The sequence below is a fragment of the Sander vitreus genome, chromosome 10 (assembly GCF_031162955.1).
Source record: "Sander vitreus isolate 19-12246 chromosome 10, sanVit1, whole genome shotgun sequence".
NCBI classification, from domain to species: domain Eukaryota; kingdom Metazoa; phylum Chordata; class Actinopteri; order Perciformes; family Percidae; genus Sander; species Sander vitreus.
Genome location: NC_135864.1, coordinates 17907930 through 17927670, shown reverse-complemented (window position 1 = coordinate 17927670; position 19741 = coordinate 17907930). Strand labels below are relative to the sequence as shown.

Below are 19741 nucleotides of genomic sequence, written 5' to 3'. Positions count from 1 at the left end.
AAGCCTACAAAACAAGATCACACAAAGCAGAATCCTGGTACAATAAAGATACATTCTCTTTGATTTTATTAAAACTTAATCCAGACTAAAGTCCTGTAAGGCCGGTGCAGTATAGACAGTGACGTACAAGTGTGTGTGTGTGTGTGTGTGTGTGTGTGCGTGTGTGTGTCCTACATGTACATTCTGTTCAATGTCCTTGTACAGTACATACCATTTTTAATTGCATTACATTAGGAAAATTAAGCGCACAGGTCATCTTTTGTGAGCTATTATTATTATTGCATTTTTGGGTTAGCAGATGACTGCAGCTCAGTGTGTGATGGTTATTAATATTTTCAAATCAAATCATGTTTCCTGGAAATAGGACAAGAGTTTCTGAACCCCAGGCTTAATCCTGGGATTACAGACAAGGGAATGTCCATACACTCATGAGACTACTGTCTCTTTTGAAATGTGGAGAAACACTAAATTAAACCGAAATACAATACGAAAATGTGTAATTTATTTCTACAATTCTTTGCCAGTGTTCACCCTTCTATTGGAGTTGTATAGATGAAAATGTTTGTTATGACTGAAATCATTATTTGTACAAATATGTAGTGAGTTGATGCCATATTTAAAAAGATGTGTGTGTGTGTGTGTGTGTGAATAGACTATATATCAAGGAGTTCTGACACAGTCACACACATCAGGACAAGCAGATGTTTTATATACAAAGCCCTTATGTGCTGTCCATGGTGCTGAAATGCAATTTCGAGATTTTATTTGAGTTAGGCTATTCAGCAGCACATATATTTATCTACCTTTTATGGCGTGACGTGGCTGTTTAAAAACAAGCAATACGTGTTCACTGCTCTCTGCATGTTGTCTATTTCACCACGTGGCGCCACTGTTGATCCATCAGAGACAGCGGTACTCTCTGATACAACTAGGCCCCTCCCGTTTTCAGGCGATTGGGACATTTCTTCATTCTTTGTTAGAGGGAGAACGTCGGAACAAACACATACTTTTCAGATTATATTCAAAGCTCACCTCGGTTGATCTTTTCCATATTGCCTGCAATTTCTGACCCTGACTGGAAGTCATATTCATGCTTTGTTCATATTGGACAGAAATATGTCTTCGCCTTGTAGATGGAGCTTTTTCAGGATGTGTCTATGGTTCTTTCTACTGGATTGTTACTGGGAAACGGTGTCTGGGCAGCTCTCTTATTCCGTCTCAGAGGAGGTAAACCCGGGGACTCCTGTTGGAAATATCGCTAAGGACCTGAACCTTAATTCACAGGACTTGGAATCCCGTATCTTTCAAATTGTTACTGCATCAAAGAGAAAATTCTTCGAGGTAAATCTAAAGACTGGTGTTCTGTATGTCAGTGAGAGAATAGACAGAGAGGAGCTTTGCACAGATGAACTTAAATGTTCAGTAAGTGTAGAAGCCGTCATAAATAACCCTTTAAAGCTTTACCGTATTGACGTAGACATTTTAGATATAAATGACAATGCCCCATTGTTTACGACCAAATTGCAACATTTGTACATCGCAGAGAGTACTTTACCAGGAGTAAAATTCGCATTGTCTGAAGCAACTGATGCAGATGTGGGGAGAAACGGAGTCAGTACTTACAAAATAAGCCAAAATGAGCATTTCTCTTTGGCAGTGCACAAAGCAGGTGACAGCGTGTCTGCTGAGTTAGTGCTGCAGAAAGCTTTAGACCGAGAGAAGCAGCCTGTGATCACCATGACACTAATTGCTGTAGATGGAGGGAGTCCTCCGAAATCAGGCACCTCACAGCTCGTTATCAATGTTCTAGACATTAACGATAATATTCCGATATTTAGCAAAACGTTGTACAGGACAAAAATTCCCGAAAATACGCCACTGGGCACAATAGTAATCGCTGTGAACGCCACCGATAGAGATGAAGGCATGAACAGTGAGATTGTGTATTCACTGAGAAGCAAAGATCAAGATCACGTCCTTAATATCTTTGAAATTGAAAGTCAAACGGGTGTCATTAAGGTAAAAGGCAATATAGACTTTGAGGAAAAAAAGGCTTTTGAGATACGTGTAGAGGCTAGTGATAAAGGGCAGCCTCCGATGTCTGCTCACTGTAAAGTGCTGGTAGAAGTCATGGACGTGAATGATAATGCTCCGGAGATCACTGTGACGTCACTACATACCACCGTGAAAGAGGACGCTAATGTAGGCACCGTAGTTGCTCTAGTGTCAGTCCTCGATAAGGATGGTGGCAAAAACGGTGATGTAAAAATTCTAATTGAAAATGAGGTTCCACTCAAACTCGAAACAAACTACAAAAATTATTATTCTTTGTTAGTGGACGGGCCCTTGGACAGAGAGAGTGTCTCTAACTACAATGTCACCATAGTCGCCACTGATAAGGGAACACCGTCCCTCTCCGGCACGAGTGTACTATCTATACACGTTTCTGATGTAAATGATAACGCACCTCTTTTCCCAGAGCCCCTAATTAATGTATTCATAAAGGAGAACAGTCCAGTGGGAGAAATTATTAAAACAGTGACTGCCATTGATGCTGACGTTGACCAGAACAGTCAGGTGAGCTATTCTTTTTTTAAAGAAAACAGTAGCCCATTATCTACAATGATAAACATCAACACAGAGAGTGGAGATATAGTCAGCCTGCAGTCTTTTAACTATGAGGAGTTAAAAACGTTTCAGTTTAAAGTTCAGGCCACAGACTCTGGTGTTCCTCCGCTCAGCAGCAACGTGACGGTGAACGTTTTAATCCTGGATGAAAATGACAATAATCCAACAATTCTCGCTCCCTATTCGGAGCACGGCTCCGTTAACAGTGAGAGCATCCCCTATTCTGCTGAAGCGGGATACTTTGTGGCAAAGATCAGGGCTGTAGACGCAGACTCTGGATACAATGCGCTGCTTTCTTATCACCTGTCTGAGCCCAAAGGAAACAACCTCTTCCGGATCGGAACCAGCACCGGAGAAATCAGGACTAAGAGGAGAATGAGTGACAATGACCTGAAAACTCACCCCTTGGTGGTGTTGGTTTCTGATAACGGAGAACCCTCCCTGTCAGCTACTGTGTCTATTGATGTGGTGGTGGTTGAAAGCACGGCTGACATCCAGACTCAGTTCAGACATGTGCCCATAAAGGAGGAGAGCTTCTCTGATTTAAACCTGTATCTGCTGATCGCCATCGTGTCGGTGTCAGTGATCTTTCTGCTGAGTCTCATCAGTTTAATAGCTGTCAGATGCCACAGGACAGACGGCAGTTTCAGCAGGTACAGCGCCCCAATGATCACCACCCACCCTGACGGGAGCTGGTCTTACTCTAAATCTACTCAGCAGTATGACGTGTGTTTCAGCTCAGACACGATGAAGAGTGACGTAGTGGTTTTCCCCGCACCGTTTCCGCCTGTAGATGCTGAGCTCATCAGTATTAACGGAGGAGACACTTTTACCAGAACTCAGACTTTACCTAACACAGACAAGGTAAGAGATCAAATACATTTAGTACTCGTTGCTGCACTTTTTCTATGTAGGCAATTGTTTACGATATAGTGCAGTTTTATTTAGTCTACATTATTTTTAAAGAGAGATGCTAGGTAGCGTCAAGAAACCGTCATGACCTTTACACAGACTATCCTGTTTAATTAAAAAGGGGAAATAGCATCAAGTAAAAACAATAGTAGTTTGTAGTTTGATATTGTAGACTATAGCTTGCTTGTCATTTGTTAATGGTTTTTGAATTTCAGGTGTTGTTTGGCTGCAGATTCGCCTTTTTTCTGTGGGTCGCTATCCGTGGTGCTGAACAAAACCAAACCGTGTTGAAGTCCACAATGTTTAAATACATTTACACATGGCTTTGGCAATAACTGTTGAACAATATGTAACATGTTTCATAATTTACCTTCAAGAAAACTTTCTATTTAATATTTGCATTCATTTTGGTCTACTTTTTAAAAAAGTCAGTGCGTTTCTGTATTTACCACAACAAATAACTCAATTTCACTGATGCAAGGCATTTAATTAGAATGTCTAAAGAACCCTTTAGTAAAACAAGATTAGTTTCAGTAGCTTAACTCAATAATCTTAAAACAATATCAGTAGCTTAACGTTGTTGTTTATTATTTGACCTTTTTATTTTCGCAATTCCTTCATGTTTAAGGAGAAGTAAGAGTGTATAGTTTTTTCAAATGTTGTGTTTGATGTAGCAGTATTTATGACATATGTCCACACGGGGACACTGTAGACCATCACATTTGGACGATCTCTTTGGTGGCTAAGGGCTCCTCCCAGATTCAGGGATGATGTTTCTGTGGGCTTTGTTACAAAGAGAGGTCGAACGACAAAGAACGGTTGTCTTGTTTGGTCGCGGACATGCCGACATTTTTTATTGGAATATATCTTTCCTGATGTTGATTTCGTTGTAACGTATTGTCCAGATTTGCCTACATGTTCCTTCTCGATGTATGGAATAATGCATTTGCCGAGCAGAAGGAGCTCTGTGTGGATATATCTCTTGGTCGTGCTGCTGGATTGTTACTGGGAAGCGGTGTCTGGGCAGCTCTCTTACTCCGTCTCAGAGGAGGTAAATCTGGGGACTGTTGTCGGAAATATCGCTAAAGATCTGAACATCAATGTCCAGGATTTGGAGTCCCGCATGTTTCAGATCGTTGCAGGATCAAAGAGAAAATATCTCGAGGTTAACCTAAAGACTGGTGTCCTGTACGTTAATGAGAGAATAGATCGAGAGGAACTCTGCGGCGATGAACCAAAATGTTCCATCAGTGTAGAAGCAATTATTAATAACCCTTTAAAACTGTGCCGGATTGAAATAATCATTTTAGATGTGAATGATAATTCCCCGTCATTCCTCAGCACGTCGCAGATAATTAACATAACTGAGAATACAGCAGCAGGAGCAAAATTCCCTCTGCATCCAGCTCACGATGCTGATGTCGGTAAAAATACTGTAAGTAGCTACAAGCTTAGCCAAAATGAGCACTTCTCTCTCGCTACACATAAAGGAGAGAGTGTTACCGCCGAATTACTGCTTCAGAAAGTTTTAGACAGAGAAAAACAGTCTGTGATCCGACTTACACTGACTGCCATTGATGGAGGGACTCCTGCTAAATCTGGCAGTATGACTATAATAGTGAATGTATTGGACATTAATGATAATCCTCCTGTATTCAGCCAAACACTATATAAAGCTAGTGTGTATGAGAACGCCAAGATAGGAACATCGATAATAACATTAAATGCAACTGATTTGGATGCAGGCCCAAATGGACAGGTATTTTATATTTTCAGTGCAGGAGGCCGAGGGAAACAAACTGATCTATTTGCTATCAATGAAAAAACTGGGACCGGTAGTTTGTGGTTTGATATTGTAGACTATAGCTTGCTTGTCATTTGTTAATGGTTTTTGAATTTCAGGTGTTGTTTGGCTGCAGATTCGCCTTTTTTCTGTGGGTCGCTATCCGTGGTGCTGAACTCCACTTTTTAAACTTGCTTTCAATTTCCAGAAAATGATGCAAAACCAAACCGTGTTGAAGTCCACAATGTTTAAATACATTTACACATGGCTTTGGCAATAAACTGTCGTAACAACAGGCACATAGTTTCATACATTTGACCTTCAAAGAAAACTTTCTATCGAAGATTTGCAGAATCATTTTTGCCTACAGCTTTCAAAAAGTCAGTTACTGCTTTCCGCACATTTCACCACAACAAATAACTCAATGTCACTGATGCAAGGCATTTAATTAGAATTTCAGTTGATTTCTCAAAAAGAAGAAAGAAAAGTAAAGCAGAGGCCAGAAGAAGAAGATAAACCTTTAGTAAAACAAGATTAGTTTCAGTGGCTTAACTCAATAATCTTAAAACAATATCAGTAGCTTAACGCTGTTATTTATTATTTGACCGTTTTATTTTCGCAATTCCTTCATGTTTAAGCGAAGTAAGAGTGTATAGTAGTCAAATGTAGCTGAATGATGTAGCAGTATTTTATGACGAGCAGGTCCACTATCGGGGACACTGTAGACCATCACACATGGACGATCTCTTTCGGTGGCTAAGCGCCTCCCAGAAACAGGCGGTGATGACGATGTTTCTCTGGGCTTTGTTACAAAGAGACGCAGGGAGAGAGAGAAAAGGGTGAAAACGTTTTCCAGCTGTCTGATAAAAAATACGAAGAATAGGAAGGTCTACTTCACTTTTAATATGACTATTTGACGGGACTGCTTGCACTGGGATTTATGTCTTTTTCGGGATGGATGCAATTATGTATTTCTCAAGCAGAACGACTCTTTTTCGGATATATCTTGTGACCGTGCTGCTTAATTATTGCTGGGATGCGGTGTCTGGACAGCTCTCCTACTCTGTCTCAGAGGAGGTAATCCCGGGGACTTCTGTTGGAAATATCGCCAAGGATCTAAATCTAAATGTCCAGGATTTAGAGTCTCGTATGTTTCAGGTCGTTGCTGGATCAAAGAGAAAGTATTTCGATGTAAATCTGAAAACAGGTGTTCTTTATGTCAATGAAAGAATAGACCATGAGGAGCTTTGTGCGAAGGCTACAAAATGTACCGTCAATGTAGAGGCCGTGATCAACAATCCACTTAAGCTTTACCGTTTAGAGATAATTATAATAGATGTAAATGACAATGCCCCCGTTTTCTCTGAGCAATTGCAGTCACTTAACATTGCAGAAAGTACTTTACCGGGAGTGAAATTTGGACTAATCGAGGCATCGGACTTGGATGTTGGGAAGAACGGAGTTAATACATACAAGCTTAGTAATAATGGTTATTTTTCTTTAGAAATCCACAAAGGGGGAGATAGCGTGTCTGCTGAGTTAGTACTGCAGAAATCTTTAGACCGAGAACACGACTCTGTAATAAAACTCACACTAACTGCAGTTGATGGAGGAAATCCATCCAGATCGGGAACCTCACAAATTGTTATCAACGTTTTGGATACTAACGACAACAATCCTGTTTTTAGTAGATCTTTGTACAAAATTAAAATATTTGAAAACTTGCCACCAGGGTCAATTGTGATAAGTCTTAATGCAACAGACGCAGATGAGGGTTTAAACAGTGAAATAGAATACTCTTTGAGAAAAAAAGGTCAGGATCATGTTATAGAGGTATTTGACATTGATTCTAAAACAGGTGCAATTTTAATCAAAGGTAAGATCGACTATGAAGAACATCCTGCGTTTGAAATTCATGCACAGGCCAGTGACAAAGGCCAGCCTCCGATGTCGGCTCATTGTAAGGTGCTGGTAGAAGTGGTGGACCTAAATGACAACGCTCCTGAGATCACTGTGACGTCACTATTAAACACAGTGAAGGAGGACACCGAAGTTGGTACTGCTATAGCACTTGTCTCTGTACTGGACAAAGATGGTGGAAAAAACGGTGTAGTAAAAGCGGTCATTCTGAATGAGAGCCCCTTCAAATTGGACACAAATTATAAAAACTATTATTCGTTAGTAGTTGATGGTGCACTTGACAGAGAAACTATGACCGAGTACAATGTCATTATCGTCGCAACTGATGAAGGGACTCCACCTCTCTCCAGCACCAACATAGTGACAGTTCATGTTTCTGACGTCAATGATAACCCGCCTCGCTTCACAGAGCCGCTGATTAATGTTTATGTGAAAGAGAACAGTCCAGTAGGAGCAGTTATTAAAACGGTGACTGCAGTTGATGTCGATATCAGTCAAAACGGTCAGGTTAGCTATTCTTTTTTACAAAGTAACAGTAACTCAGTACCGCTGTCTACACTAGTAAACATCAACTCAGAGACTGGAGATATAGTCAGCCTGCAGTCTTTTAACTACGAGGAGTTAAACACGTTTCAGTTTAAAGTTCAGGCCACAGACTCTGGTGTTCCTCCGCTCAGCAGCAACGTGACTGTGAACGTTTTTAATTCTGGATGAAAATGACAATAATCCAACAATTCTCGCTCCCTATTCTGAGCACGGCTCCGTCAACAGTGAGAGCATCCCCTATTCTGCTGAAGCGGGATACTTTGTAGCAAAGATCAGGGCTGTAGACGCAGACTCTGGATACAATGCTCTGCTTTCTTATCACCTGTCTGAGCCCAAAGGAAACAACCTCTTCCGGATCGGAACCAGCACCGGAGAAATCAGGACTAAGAGGAGAATGAGTGACAATGACCTGAAAACTCACCCCTTGGTGGTGTTGGTTTCTGATAACGGAGAACCCTCCCTGTCAGCTACTGTGTCTATTGATGTGGTGGTGGTTGAAAGCACAGCTGACATCCAGACTCAGTTCAGACATGTGCCCATAAAGGAGGAGAGCTTCTCTGATTTAAACCTGTATCTGCTGATCGCCATCGTGTCGGTGTCAGTGATCTTTCTGCTGAGTCTCATCAGTTTAATAGCTGTCAGATGCCACAGGACAGACGGCAGTTTCAGCAGGTACAGCGCCCCAATGATCACCACCCACCCTGACGGGAGCTGGTCTTACTCTAAATCTACTCAGCAGTATGACGTGTGTTTCAGCTCAGACACGCTGAAGAGTGACGTAGTGGTTTTCCCCGCACCGTTTCCGCCTGTTGATGCTGAGCTCATCAGTATTAACGGAGGAGACACTTTTACCAGAACTCAGACTTTACCGAGCACAGACAAGGTAAGAGATTAAATACATTAGGTATTCGTTGCTGCACTTTTTCTATGTAGAGAATAAATTACGATACTGTGCAGTTTAATTTAGCCTACGTTATTTTTTTTTAAAGAGATACTAGTAGGAAACCGTTATGACCTTTACACGAACTCGACTTTTTTAATTAAAAAAATAATTAATAGCAAGTAAAAAAAAATAGTAGTTTGTAGTTTAATATTGTAGAATGTAGCTTCCTTGTCATTTTGATGGTTTTTAAATGTCAGTTGTTGTTTGGCTGCAGATTCGCCTTTTTTCTGTGGGTCGCTATCTGTGGTGCTGAAATTGATTTCAATTTCCAGAACATGATGCAAAACTAAATCGTGTTGAAGTCCACAAGTTTAAATACATTTACACATGGCTTTGGCAATTACTGTTGAACAATATGTTACATATTTCATAATTTATCCTCAAGAAAACCTGACATTTTTTAAAAAGGTCAATGTATTTATGTATTTACCACAAAATAACCGACTGGCAGGGCTGGAAGGCTCTTGTTTGACATTTCAGTTAAGTTCTAAAATATGCTGTATTCTAAGGAACACTTCAGCCATACAATGTTATTATAGTAATTAGTGGGCGGAACGTTGTTGTTTATTTTTTGACATTTTGATTTTTACAATCGATAAATGTTTAAGGGAATTTAAGAATGTTTACTACTTTACATTTATGTAGCACGTAGTTATGTCCACACGGGGACACTGTAGACCATCACATTTGGACGATCTCTTTGGTGGCTAAGGGCTCCTCCCAGATTCAGGGATGATGTTTCTGTGGGCTTTGTTACAAAGAGAGGTCGAACGACAAAGAACGGTTGTCTTGTTTGGTCGCGGACATGCCGACATTTTTTTATTGGAATACATCTTTCCTGATGTTGATTTCGTTGTAACGTATTGTCCAGATTTGCCTACATGTTCCTTCTCGATGTATGGAATAATGCATTTGCCGAGCAGAAGGAGCTCTGTGTGGATATATCTCTTGGTCTTGCTGCTGGATTGTTACTGGGAAGCGGTGTCTGGGCAGCTCTCTTACTCCGTCTCAGAGGAGGTAAATCTGGGGACTGTTGTCGGAAATATCGCTAAAGATCTGAACATCAATGTCCAGGATTTGGAGTCCCGCATGTTTCAGATCGTTGCAGGATCAAAGAGAAAATATCTCGAGGTTAACCTAAAGACTGGTGTCCTGTACGTTAATGAGAGAATAGATCGAGAGGAACTCTGCGGCGATGAACCAAAATGTTCGCTCAGTGTAGAAGCAGTTATTAATAACCCTTTAAAACTGTACCGGATTGAAATAATCATTTTAGATGTGAATGATAATTCCCCGTCATTCCTCAGCGCATCTCAATTAATGAACATTACAGAGAGTGCAGCTGCAGGGGCTAAATTCCCTCTGCATCCAGCTCACGATGCAGATGTCGGGAAAAATACTGTAAACAGCTACAAGCTTAGCCAAAATGAGCACTTCTCTCTCGCTACACATAAAGGAGAGAGTGTTACCGCCGAATTACTGCTTCAGAAAGTTTTAGACAGAGAAAAACAGTCTGTGATCCAACTCATACTGACTGCCATTGATGGAGGGACTCCTGCTAAATCTGGCAGTATGACTATAATAGTGAATGTATTGGACATTAATGATAATCCTCCTATATTCAGCCAAACACTATATAAAGCTAGTGTGTATGAGAACGCCAAGATAGGAACATCGATAATAACATTAAATGCTACCGATTTGGATGCAGGCCCAAATGGACAGGTAGTATATTCGTTCAGTGAAGTAGGCCGAGTGACAAACAAACTGATCTGTTTGCTATAGACGAAAAAACTGGGACCGTAACAAATAAAAAGAATATCGACTTTGAAGAGAATAATGCTTTTGAGATTCGAGTACAAGCCAGTGATGGAGCATCATCGCCGATGACATCACATGCCAAATTATTGATTGAAGTTTTAGACGTCAATGACAATGCCCCTGAAATTTCAGTTACTTCACTGTTGAACACCGTGAAGGAGGATGCGTCTATTGGCGCCGCCATTGCGCTTGTTTCAGTATTTGATAAAGACGGAGGTAAAAATGGGATGGTGAACTGTAAAATTTCCAACAATGTTCCTTTTAAATTGGAGTCAAATTATAAGAATTACTACTCGTTGGTGGTGGACGGTCCTCTTGACAGAGAGAGCGCATCTCAATACAATATCACCATCACTGCGACTGATGAGGGCAGCCCACCTCTCTCCAGCACGAGCGTTATTAATGTGCACGTCTCAGATGTAAATGATAATACACCTATATTCACAGAAAACATAATCAATGTCTATGTGAAAGAAAACAGTCCAGTAGGAGCAGTTTTAAAAAAGGTTTCAGCAATTGATGCAGACATCGATCAAAACGGTCAGGTGAGCTATTCATTTTTACAAAGTAACAGTTACTCATTGCCACTCTCGACTATGGTAAACATCAACTCAGAGACTGGAGATATAGTCAGTCTGCAGTCTTTTAACTATGAGGAGTTAAAAACGTTTCAGTTTAAAGTTCAGGCCACAGACTCTGGTGTTCCTCCGCTCAGCAGCAACGTGACTGTGAACGTTTTAATCCTGGATGAAAATGACAATAATCCAACAATTCTGGCGCCCTATTCTGAGCACGGCTCCGTCAACAGTGAGAGCATCCCCTATTCTGCTGAAGCGGGATACTTTGTGGCAAAGATCAGGGCTGTAGACGCAGACTCTGGATACAATGCACTGCTTTCTTATCACCTGTCTGAGCCCAAAGGAAACAACCTCTTCCGGATCGGAACCAGCACCGGAGAAATCAGGACTAAGAGGAGAATGAGTGACAATGACCTGAAAACTCACCCCTTGGTGGTGTTGGTTTCTGATAACGGAGAACCCTCCCTGTCAGCTACTGTGTCTATTGATGTGGTGGTGGTTGAAAGCACAGCTGACATCCAGATTCAGTTCAGACATGTGCCCATAAAGGAGGAGAGCTTCTCTGATTTAAACCTGTATCTGCTGATCGCCATCGTGTCTGTGTCAGTGATCTTTCTGCTGAGTCTCATCAGTTTAATAGCTGTCAGATGCCACAGGACAGACGGCAGTTTCAGCAGGTACAGCGCCCCAATGATCACCACCCACCCTGACGGGAGCTGGTCTTACTCTAAATCTACTCAGCAGTATGATGTGTGTTTCAGCTCAGACACGCTGAAAAGTGACGTAGTGGTTTTCCCCGCACCGTTTCCGCCTGTAGATGCTGAGCTCATCAGTATTAACGGAGGAGACACTTTTACCAGAACTCAGACTTTACCTAACACAGACAAGGTAAGAACATTGGCATTAACTACGTCTTATTATTGCCCTTCATTTATGTTGATATTCAACGGTGAAATTATACTTGTTACAATAATTAAGGGCTTTGTGCAACAAGAAGCTTTTATTGGAATTTATTTAGAGTTAGAGTTAATATAAAAGTCATTGATGTTGTAGTCTTATGTTGATCTAGGCCTGCTTTTCAGATGTTGTTGAATTCCCCCCCTTTTTTTGGCTGCTAACTCTGCATTTAAAATTGTATGCTGCTGTCCGTGGTGCTGAACACACATTTCTGAATGTGTTCTGCCTGCAATCCCCATGGCATATGGAAAATATACTGCATATAAATATAGCCATGTTCAATTGTGCAGTATATTTGCAGGTGTACATGTTAATGTTAAGAAAGCGGTACTAAATACATGATTTTATCTTATTCTCTAACCGTCATCTGGATCTTTGCAATAACTTATTTTCCTGTTACAATTTCCAGTGCCTTGTCAACAAAATGTCAGCCCATGACTATTCACTCAAAATATGTCAAGTCAGTGCTTGTTTGACATGTTTGTTTTTTTTCATGTTTTTTTATAAAATATTTGTTAAAGAGTGACTTGCAAATCATTTCTCATACCTGTTCCGACAGAAATTGGAATCCCTTACTTTCATAGTTTACCACAAGGATTGTAAATCTGAATTCAATGGTGCTATTGAAAGTGTAAGACTGCCCATGTACTTCGAAACACATTGCGTCTTTTTTAATATATCCAAATCCTTACAATAACTTAATGTGCCGTTTGTAATTAAGTGGTTGTCCAGCGTTTGTGATAGAGGAGGGACATTTTATAGTTGTTTATAACGTGTGCTGTTTATCAAAGTTACCACACAGTGACGCTATAGACCGTAACACAGAAATGCCGAGGCTCCTCCCAGAGTAAAAACGGAATGACTGTGGATTTTCATCACAAAGAGACACGGTGAGAGAAGGGAGGGCATAATGGAGTCTCCGTCTTTAAGAATAAAAACATCGAAATAGTGTTGGCTAAAATATTGTCACGTCTCATCAGTCCACGGTAAAAACTCCATTGTGGATATATGCTTTGTTTTTTTTTTCGGCGGAATGATGCCTTCTCCGAGTAGCAGGAGGTCTATTGTTACATATCTGGTGCTGGTGCTGTTGGATTGTTTCTGGGAAGCGGCGTCTGTGCAGCTCTCATACTCTGTCTCAGAGGAGGTAAAACCGGGGACTAATGTCGGAAACATCGCCAAGGATCTAAACCTCAATGTGCAGGACTTGGAGTCCCGTTTGTTTCAGGTTGTTCCAGGATCTAAGAAGAAATACTTCGAGGTAAATCTAAAGACCGGATTTCTGTATGTCAATGAGAGGATTGACCGAGAGGAGCTTTGTGCAGATGAACCCAAATGCGCTGTTAGCGTAGAGGCAGTTATAAACAACCCATTAAAGCTTTACCGCGTAGAGATAGAAATTAAAGATGTGAATGACCATTCTCCGTCTTTTAACACCAAATCACAAATACTGGACATTGCAGAGAACACCTTGCCTGGATTTAGATTCGCGTTATCGGAGGCAAGCGATGCTGATGTGGGTAAAAACGGTGTTAGTGCGTATAAGCTCAGTCCAAACGAATACTTCAATCTTGCTACACACAAAAGAGGGGAGAGCATATCTCCAGAGTTAGTGCTGCAGAAAGCTCTAGACCGTGAGAAACAGCAATATATACAGCTCATGTTAACTGCGGTAGACGGGGGAACTCCACCAAATTCAGGCACATCAGAAATTGAAATAAATGTACTAGATACTAATGATAACGCACCAATGTTCAGCAGCACTCTTTATAAAGTTAAAACGTTTGAAAATATCCCGATTGGTACAGCGATCTTCACCTTAAATGCGACTGACGAAGATGAAGGCACGAACGGTGAAATTGTATATTCTCTTCGTAGTAAGGATCAGGACCATATTCTGGATATTTTCAAAATTGACCCTGAAACGGGGATCATTTCAGTAAAAGGCAAAATCGATTATGAGGAAAGAAAAGCTTTTGAGATCCGAGCAGAGGCAAGGGACAAAGGCCAACCTCCTCTGTCTGCTCATAGTAAAGTGCTGGTAGAAGTAATTGATGTAAATGACAACGCTCCTGACATCACTGTGACGTCACTGCTTAACACAGTGAACGAGGACGCTGATGTAGGTACTGCCATTGCACTTGTATCCGTTCTAGATAGAGACAGTGGTACCAACGGTGAAGTGAAATGTGAGATCTTAAATACGGTCCCGTTCAAATTGGAGACAAATTACAAAAACTATTACTCGTTAGTGGTTGACGGACATTTAGACAGAGAGTAACCCCTCAGTACAATGTAACAATTTCAGCTGCCGATGAAGGGAGTCCTTCTCTTTCGAACATCAGTGTTATAACTGTTTATGTTTCTGATGTTAATGACAATGTCCCATGTTTCCCAGAACATGAAATAAACATTTATGTGAAAGAAAACAGCAAAGTAGGAAGAGTTATTAAAACAGTGAGTGCAATTGATGCTGACGTCAGCAACAACGGTCAGGTTAGCTACTCCTTTTTTAGACAGTAATAGTAAATCTCTGCCCCTCCCCACAATGGTAAACATCAACTCAGAGACTGGAGATATAGTCAGCCTGCAGTCTTTTAACTATGAGGAGTTAAACACGTTTCAGTTTAAAGTTCAGGCCACAGACTCTGGTGTTCCTCCGCTCAGCAGCAACGTGACTGTGAACGTTTTTATTCTGGATGAAAATGACAATAATCCAACAATTCTCGCTCCCTATTCTGAACACGGCTCCGTCAACAGTGAGAGCATCCCCTATTCTGCTGAAGCGGGATACTTTGTAGCAAAGATCAGGGCTGTAGACGCAGACTCTGGATACAATGCTCTGCTTTCTTATCACCTGTCTGAGCCCAAAGGAAACAACCTCTTCCGGATCGGAACCAGCACCGGAGAAATCAGGACTAAGAGGAGAATGAGTGACAATGACCTGAAAACTCACCCCTTGGTGGTGTTGGTTTCTGATAACGGAGAACCCTCCCTGTCAGCTACTGTGTCTATTGATGTGGTGGTGGTTGAAAGCACAGCTGACATCCAGACTCAGTTCAGACATGTGCCCATAAAGGAGGAGAGCTTCTCTGATTTAAACCTGTATCTGCTGATCGCCATCGTGTCGGTGTCAGTGATCTTTCTGCTGAGTCTCATCAGTTTAATAGCTGTCAGATGCCACAGGACAGACGGCAGTTTCAGCAGGTACAGCGCCCCAATGATCACCACCCACCCTGACGGGAGCTGGTCTTACTCTAAATCTACTCAGCAGTATGACGTGTGTTTCAGCTCAGACACGCTGAAAAGTGACGTAGTGGTTTTCCCCCGCACCGTTTCCGCCTGTAGATGCTGAGCTTATCAGTATTAACGGAGGAGACACTTTTACCAGAACTCAGACTTTACCTAACACAGACAAGGTAAGAACATTGGCATTAACTACGTCTTATTATTGCCCTTCATTTATGTTGATATTCAACGGTGAAATTATACTTGTTACAATAATTAAGGGCTTTGTGCAACAAGAAGCTTTTATTGGAATTTATTCAGAGTTAGAGTTAATATAAAAGTCATTGAGGTTGTAGTGTTATGTTGATCTAGGCCTGCTCTTCAGATGTTGTTGAATTCCCCCCCTTTTTTGGCTGCTAACTCTGCATTTAAAATTGTATGCTGCTGTCCGTGGTGCTGAACACACATTTCTGAATATGTTCTGCCTGCAATCCCCATGGCCTATGGAAAATATACTGCATATAAATATAGCCATGTTCAATTGTGCAGTATATTTGCAGGTGTACATGTTAATGTTAAGAAAGCGGTACTAAATACATGATTTTATCTTATTCTCTAACCGTCATCTGGATCTTTGCAATAACTTATTTTCCTGTTACAATTTCCAGTGCCTTGTCAACAAAATGTCAGCCCATGACTATTCACTCAAAATATGTCAAGTCAGTGCTTGTTTGACATGTTTGTTTTTTTTCATGTTTTTTTATAAAATATTTGTTAAAGAGTGACTTGCAAATCATTTGTCATACCTGTTCCGACAGAAATTGGAATCCCTTACTTTCATATATAACTTCAGGTTTTCTACTGCCAATACAAATAGGTCGCCTATTATAATGCAACAAAAAAATCATTTATTGAGTTATGTCCTAAAAACGTAAATTCCTCTATTTTAAGTTTAAATATAGCATATGTTTGACTGTTGTCAGACGTGCAGCCTTAATGTCTTCGTTGAATATCCGTTGAAAGTATTTGAAACTTCCATAATTTAATAAATCAATGTCACAGCAAATTGTTTACCACAAGGATTGTAAATCTGAATTCAATGGTGCTACTGAAAGTGTAAGACTGCCCATGTACTTCGAAACACATTGCGTCTTTTTTAATATATCCAAATCCTTACAATAACTTAATGTGCCGTTTGTAATTAAGTGGTTGTCCAGCGTTTGTGAGAGAGGAGGGGCATTTTATAGTTGTTTATAACGTGTGCTGTTTATCAAAGTTACCACACAGTGACGCTATAGACCGTAACACAGAAATGCCGAGGCTCCTCCCAGAGTAAAAACGGAATGACTGTGGATTTTCATCACAAAGAGACACGGTGAGAGAAGGGAGGGCATAATGGAGTCTCCGTCTTTAAGAATAAAAACATCGAAATAGTGTTGGCTAAAATATTGTCACGTCTCATCAGTCCACGGTAAAAACTCCATTGTGGATATATGCTTTGTTTTTTTTTTCGGCGGAATGATGCCTTCTCCGAGTAGCAGGAGGTCTATTGTTACATATCTGGTGCTGGTGCTGTTGGATTGTTTCTGGGAAGCGGCGTCTGTGCAGCTCTCATACTCTGTCTCAGAGGAGGTAAAACCGGGGACTAATGTCGGAAACATCGCCAAGGATCTAAACCTCAATGTGCAGGACTTGGAGTCCCGTTTGTTTCAGGTTGTTCCAGGATCTAAGAAGAAATACTTCGAGGTAAATCTAAAGACCGGATTTCTGTATGTCAATGAGAGGATTGACCGAGAGGAGCTTTGTGCAGATGAACCCAAATGCACTGTTAGCGTAGAGGCAGTTATAAACAACCCATTAAAGCTTTACCGCGTAGAGATAGAAATTAAAGATGTGAATGACCATTCTCCGTCTTTTAACACCAAATCACAAATACTGGACATTGCAGAGAACACCTTGCCTGGATTTAGATTCGCGTTATCGGAGGCAAGCGATGCTGATGTGGGTAAAAACGGTGTTAGTGCGTATAAGCTCAGTCCAAACGAATACTTCAATCTTGCTACACACAAAAGAGGGAGAGCATATCTCCAGAGTTAGTGCTGCAGAAAGCCCTAGACCGTGAGAAACAGCCACATATACAGCTCATGTTAACTGCGGTAGACGGGGGAACTCCACCAAATTCAGGCACATCAGAAATTGAAATAAATGTACTAGATATTAATGATAACGCACCAATGTTCAGCAGCACTCTTTATAAAGTTAAAACGTTTGAAAATATCCCGATTGGTACAGCGATCTTCACCTTAAATGCGACTGACGAAGATGAAGGCACGAACGGTGAAATTGTATATTCTCTTCGTAGTAAGGATCAGGACCATATTCTGGATATTTTCAAAATTGACCCTGAAACGGGGATCATTTCAGTAAAAGGCAAAATCGATTATGAGGAAAGAAAAGCTTTTGAGATCCGAGCAGAGGCAAGGGACAAAGCCCAGCCTCCTCTGTCTGCTCATAGTAAAGTGCTGGTAGAAGTAATTGATGTAAATGACAACGCTCCTGACATCACTGTGACGTCACTGCTTAACACAGTGAACGAGGACGCTGATGTAGGTACTGCCATTGCACTTGTATCCGTTCTAGATAGAGACAGTGGTACCAACGGTGAAGTGAAATGTGAGATCTTAAATACGGTCCCGTTCAAATTGGAGACAAATTACAAAAACTATTACTCGTTAGTGGTTGACGGACATTTAGACAGAGAGGTAACCCCTCAGTACAATGTAACAATTTCAGCTGCCGATGAAGGGAGTCCTTCTCTTTCGAACATCAGTGTTATAACTGTTTATGTTTCTGATGTTAATGACAATGTCCCATGTTTCCCAGAACATGAAATAAACATTTATGTGAAAGAAAACAGCAAAGTAGGAAGAGTTATTAAAACAGTGAGTGCAGTTGATGCTGACGTCAGCAACAACGGTCAGGTTAGCTACTCCTTTTTAGACAGTAATAGTAAATCTCTGCCCCTCCCCACAATGGTAAACATCAACTCAGAGACTGGAGATATAGTCAGCCTGCAGTCTTTTAACTATGAGGAGTTAAAAACGTTTCAGTTTAAAGTTCAAGCCACAGACTCTGGTGTTCCTCCGCTCAGCAGCAACGTGACTGTGAACGTTTTTATTCTGGATGAAAATGACAATAATCCAACAATTCTCGCGCCCTATTCTGAACACGGCTCCGTCAACAGTGAGAGCATCCCCTATTCTGCTGAAGCGGGATACTTTGTAGCAAAGATCAGGGCTGTAGACGCAGACTCTGGATACAATGCTCTGCTTTCTTATCACCTGTCTGAGCCCAAAGGAAACAACCTCTTCCGGATCGGAACCAGCACCGGAGAAATCAGGACTAAGAGGAGAATGAGTGACAATGACCTGAAAACTCACCCCTTGGTGGTGTTGGTTTCTGATAACGGAGAACCCTCCCTGTCAGCTACTGTGTCTATTGATGTGGTGGTGGTTGAAAGCACAGCTGACATCCAGACTCAGTTCAGACATGTGCCCATAAAGGAGGAGAGCTTCTCTGATTTAAACCTGTATCTGCTGATCGCCATCGTGTCGGTGTCAGTGATCTTTCTGCTGAGTCTCATCAGTTTAATAGCTGTCAGATGCCACAGGACAGACGGCAGTTTCAGCAGGTACAGCGCCCCAATGATCACCACCCACCCTGACGGGAGCTGGTCTTACTCTAAATCTACTCAGCAGTATGACGTGTGTTTCAGCTCAGATACGCTGAAGAGTGACGTAGTGGTTTTCCCCGCGCCGTTTCCGCCTGTAGATGCTGAGCTGATCAGTATTAATGGAGGAGACACTTTTACCAGAACTCAGACTTTACCTAACACAGACAAGGTAAGGCATGCCTAATTTCATTAATCTAAAAAGGAGTGAATATTTTTAATCTTTGGGTTAACATTATGTGCGTTTCTTTTGTTAGATACAAATATATGAATATGTTGATAATAGCCATGCCCTGAGTTTGCTCAAAATCCTTCAAAAGCATCCACATTTCTTTCAAATAATTTTTCGACTTTATCTACAAATATATTAACTAACAGCTATTACAGCTATATAGCTATTAACAGCTACACTTGTAACTTATCTATCATCGTTAAGCATTTTAATTGGGCTCGTAACTCTGACACTTATTTGTAGTCCATCTGATAAAACCTGATTTTAACTGGTTTAATGGCGCGTGATGGTATTAGAAAGTTGGCAGGTGATTCAGTGTGTTTTAATGATGTCGAGGATGGTTTGTATGATTGAATTACACATTAAGTGCAACAAAGTTGGTATCTTTTCACTGAGTTTTACAGTACTTTGGAGACACTTGAGCAGTGGCACGATTTGCATTAAAACGGCATTGGGCCGCTGC

The 19741-nt window shown here is 41.1% G+C and overlaps 1 protein-coding gene and 5 pseudogenes across 1 annotated transcript; all 6 read left to right on the top strand.

The window, feature by feature from the left end:
- The first annotated feature begins 988 nt into the window (after positions 1-988).
- LOC144524928 (protocadherin alpha-3 pseudogene) lies at positions 989-3811 on the top strand (annotated as a pseudogene).
- Positions 3812-4349: 538 nt separating this feature from the next.
- LOC144524927 (protocadherin gamma-C3 pseudogene) lies at positions 4350-5425 on the top strand (annotated as a pseudogene).
- Positions 5426-6160: 735 nt separating this feature from the next.
- Positions 6161-8022, top strand: LOC144524410 (protocadherin alpha-9-like). The gene has a single exon (XM_078260646.1). The coding sequence runs from the start codon at positions 6278-6280 to the stop codon at positions 7955-7957; it is 1680 nt and encodes a 559-aa protein (XP_078116772.1). The 5' UTR covers positions 6161-6277; the 3' UTR covers positions 7958-8022.
- Positions 8023-9502: 1480 nt separating this feature from the next.
- On the top strand, positions 9503-12939 carry LOC144524926 (protocadherin alpha-10 pseudogene; annotated as a pseudogene).
- A 9-nt stretch (positions 12940-12948) lies between these two features.
- On the top strand, positions 12949-16652 carry LOC144524925 (protocadherin alpha-3 pseudogene; annotated as a pseudogene).
- On the top strand, positions 16643-19233 carry LOC144524924 (protocadherin alpha-3 pseudogene; annotated as a pseudogene).
- The last annotated feature ends 508 nt before the right edge of the window (positions 19234-19741 follow it).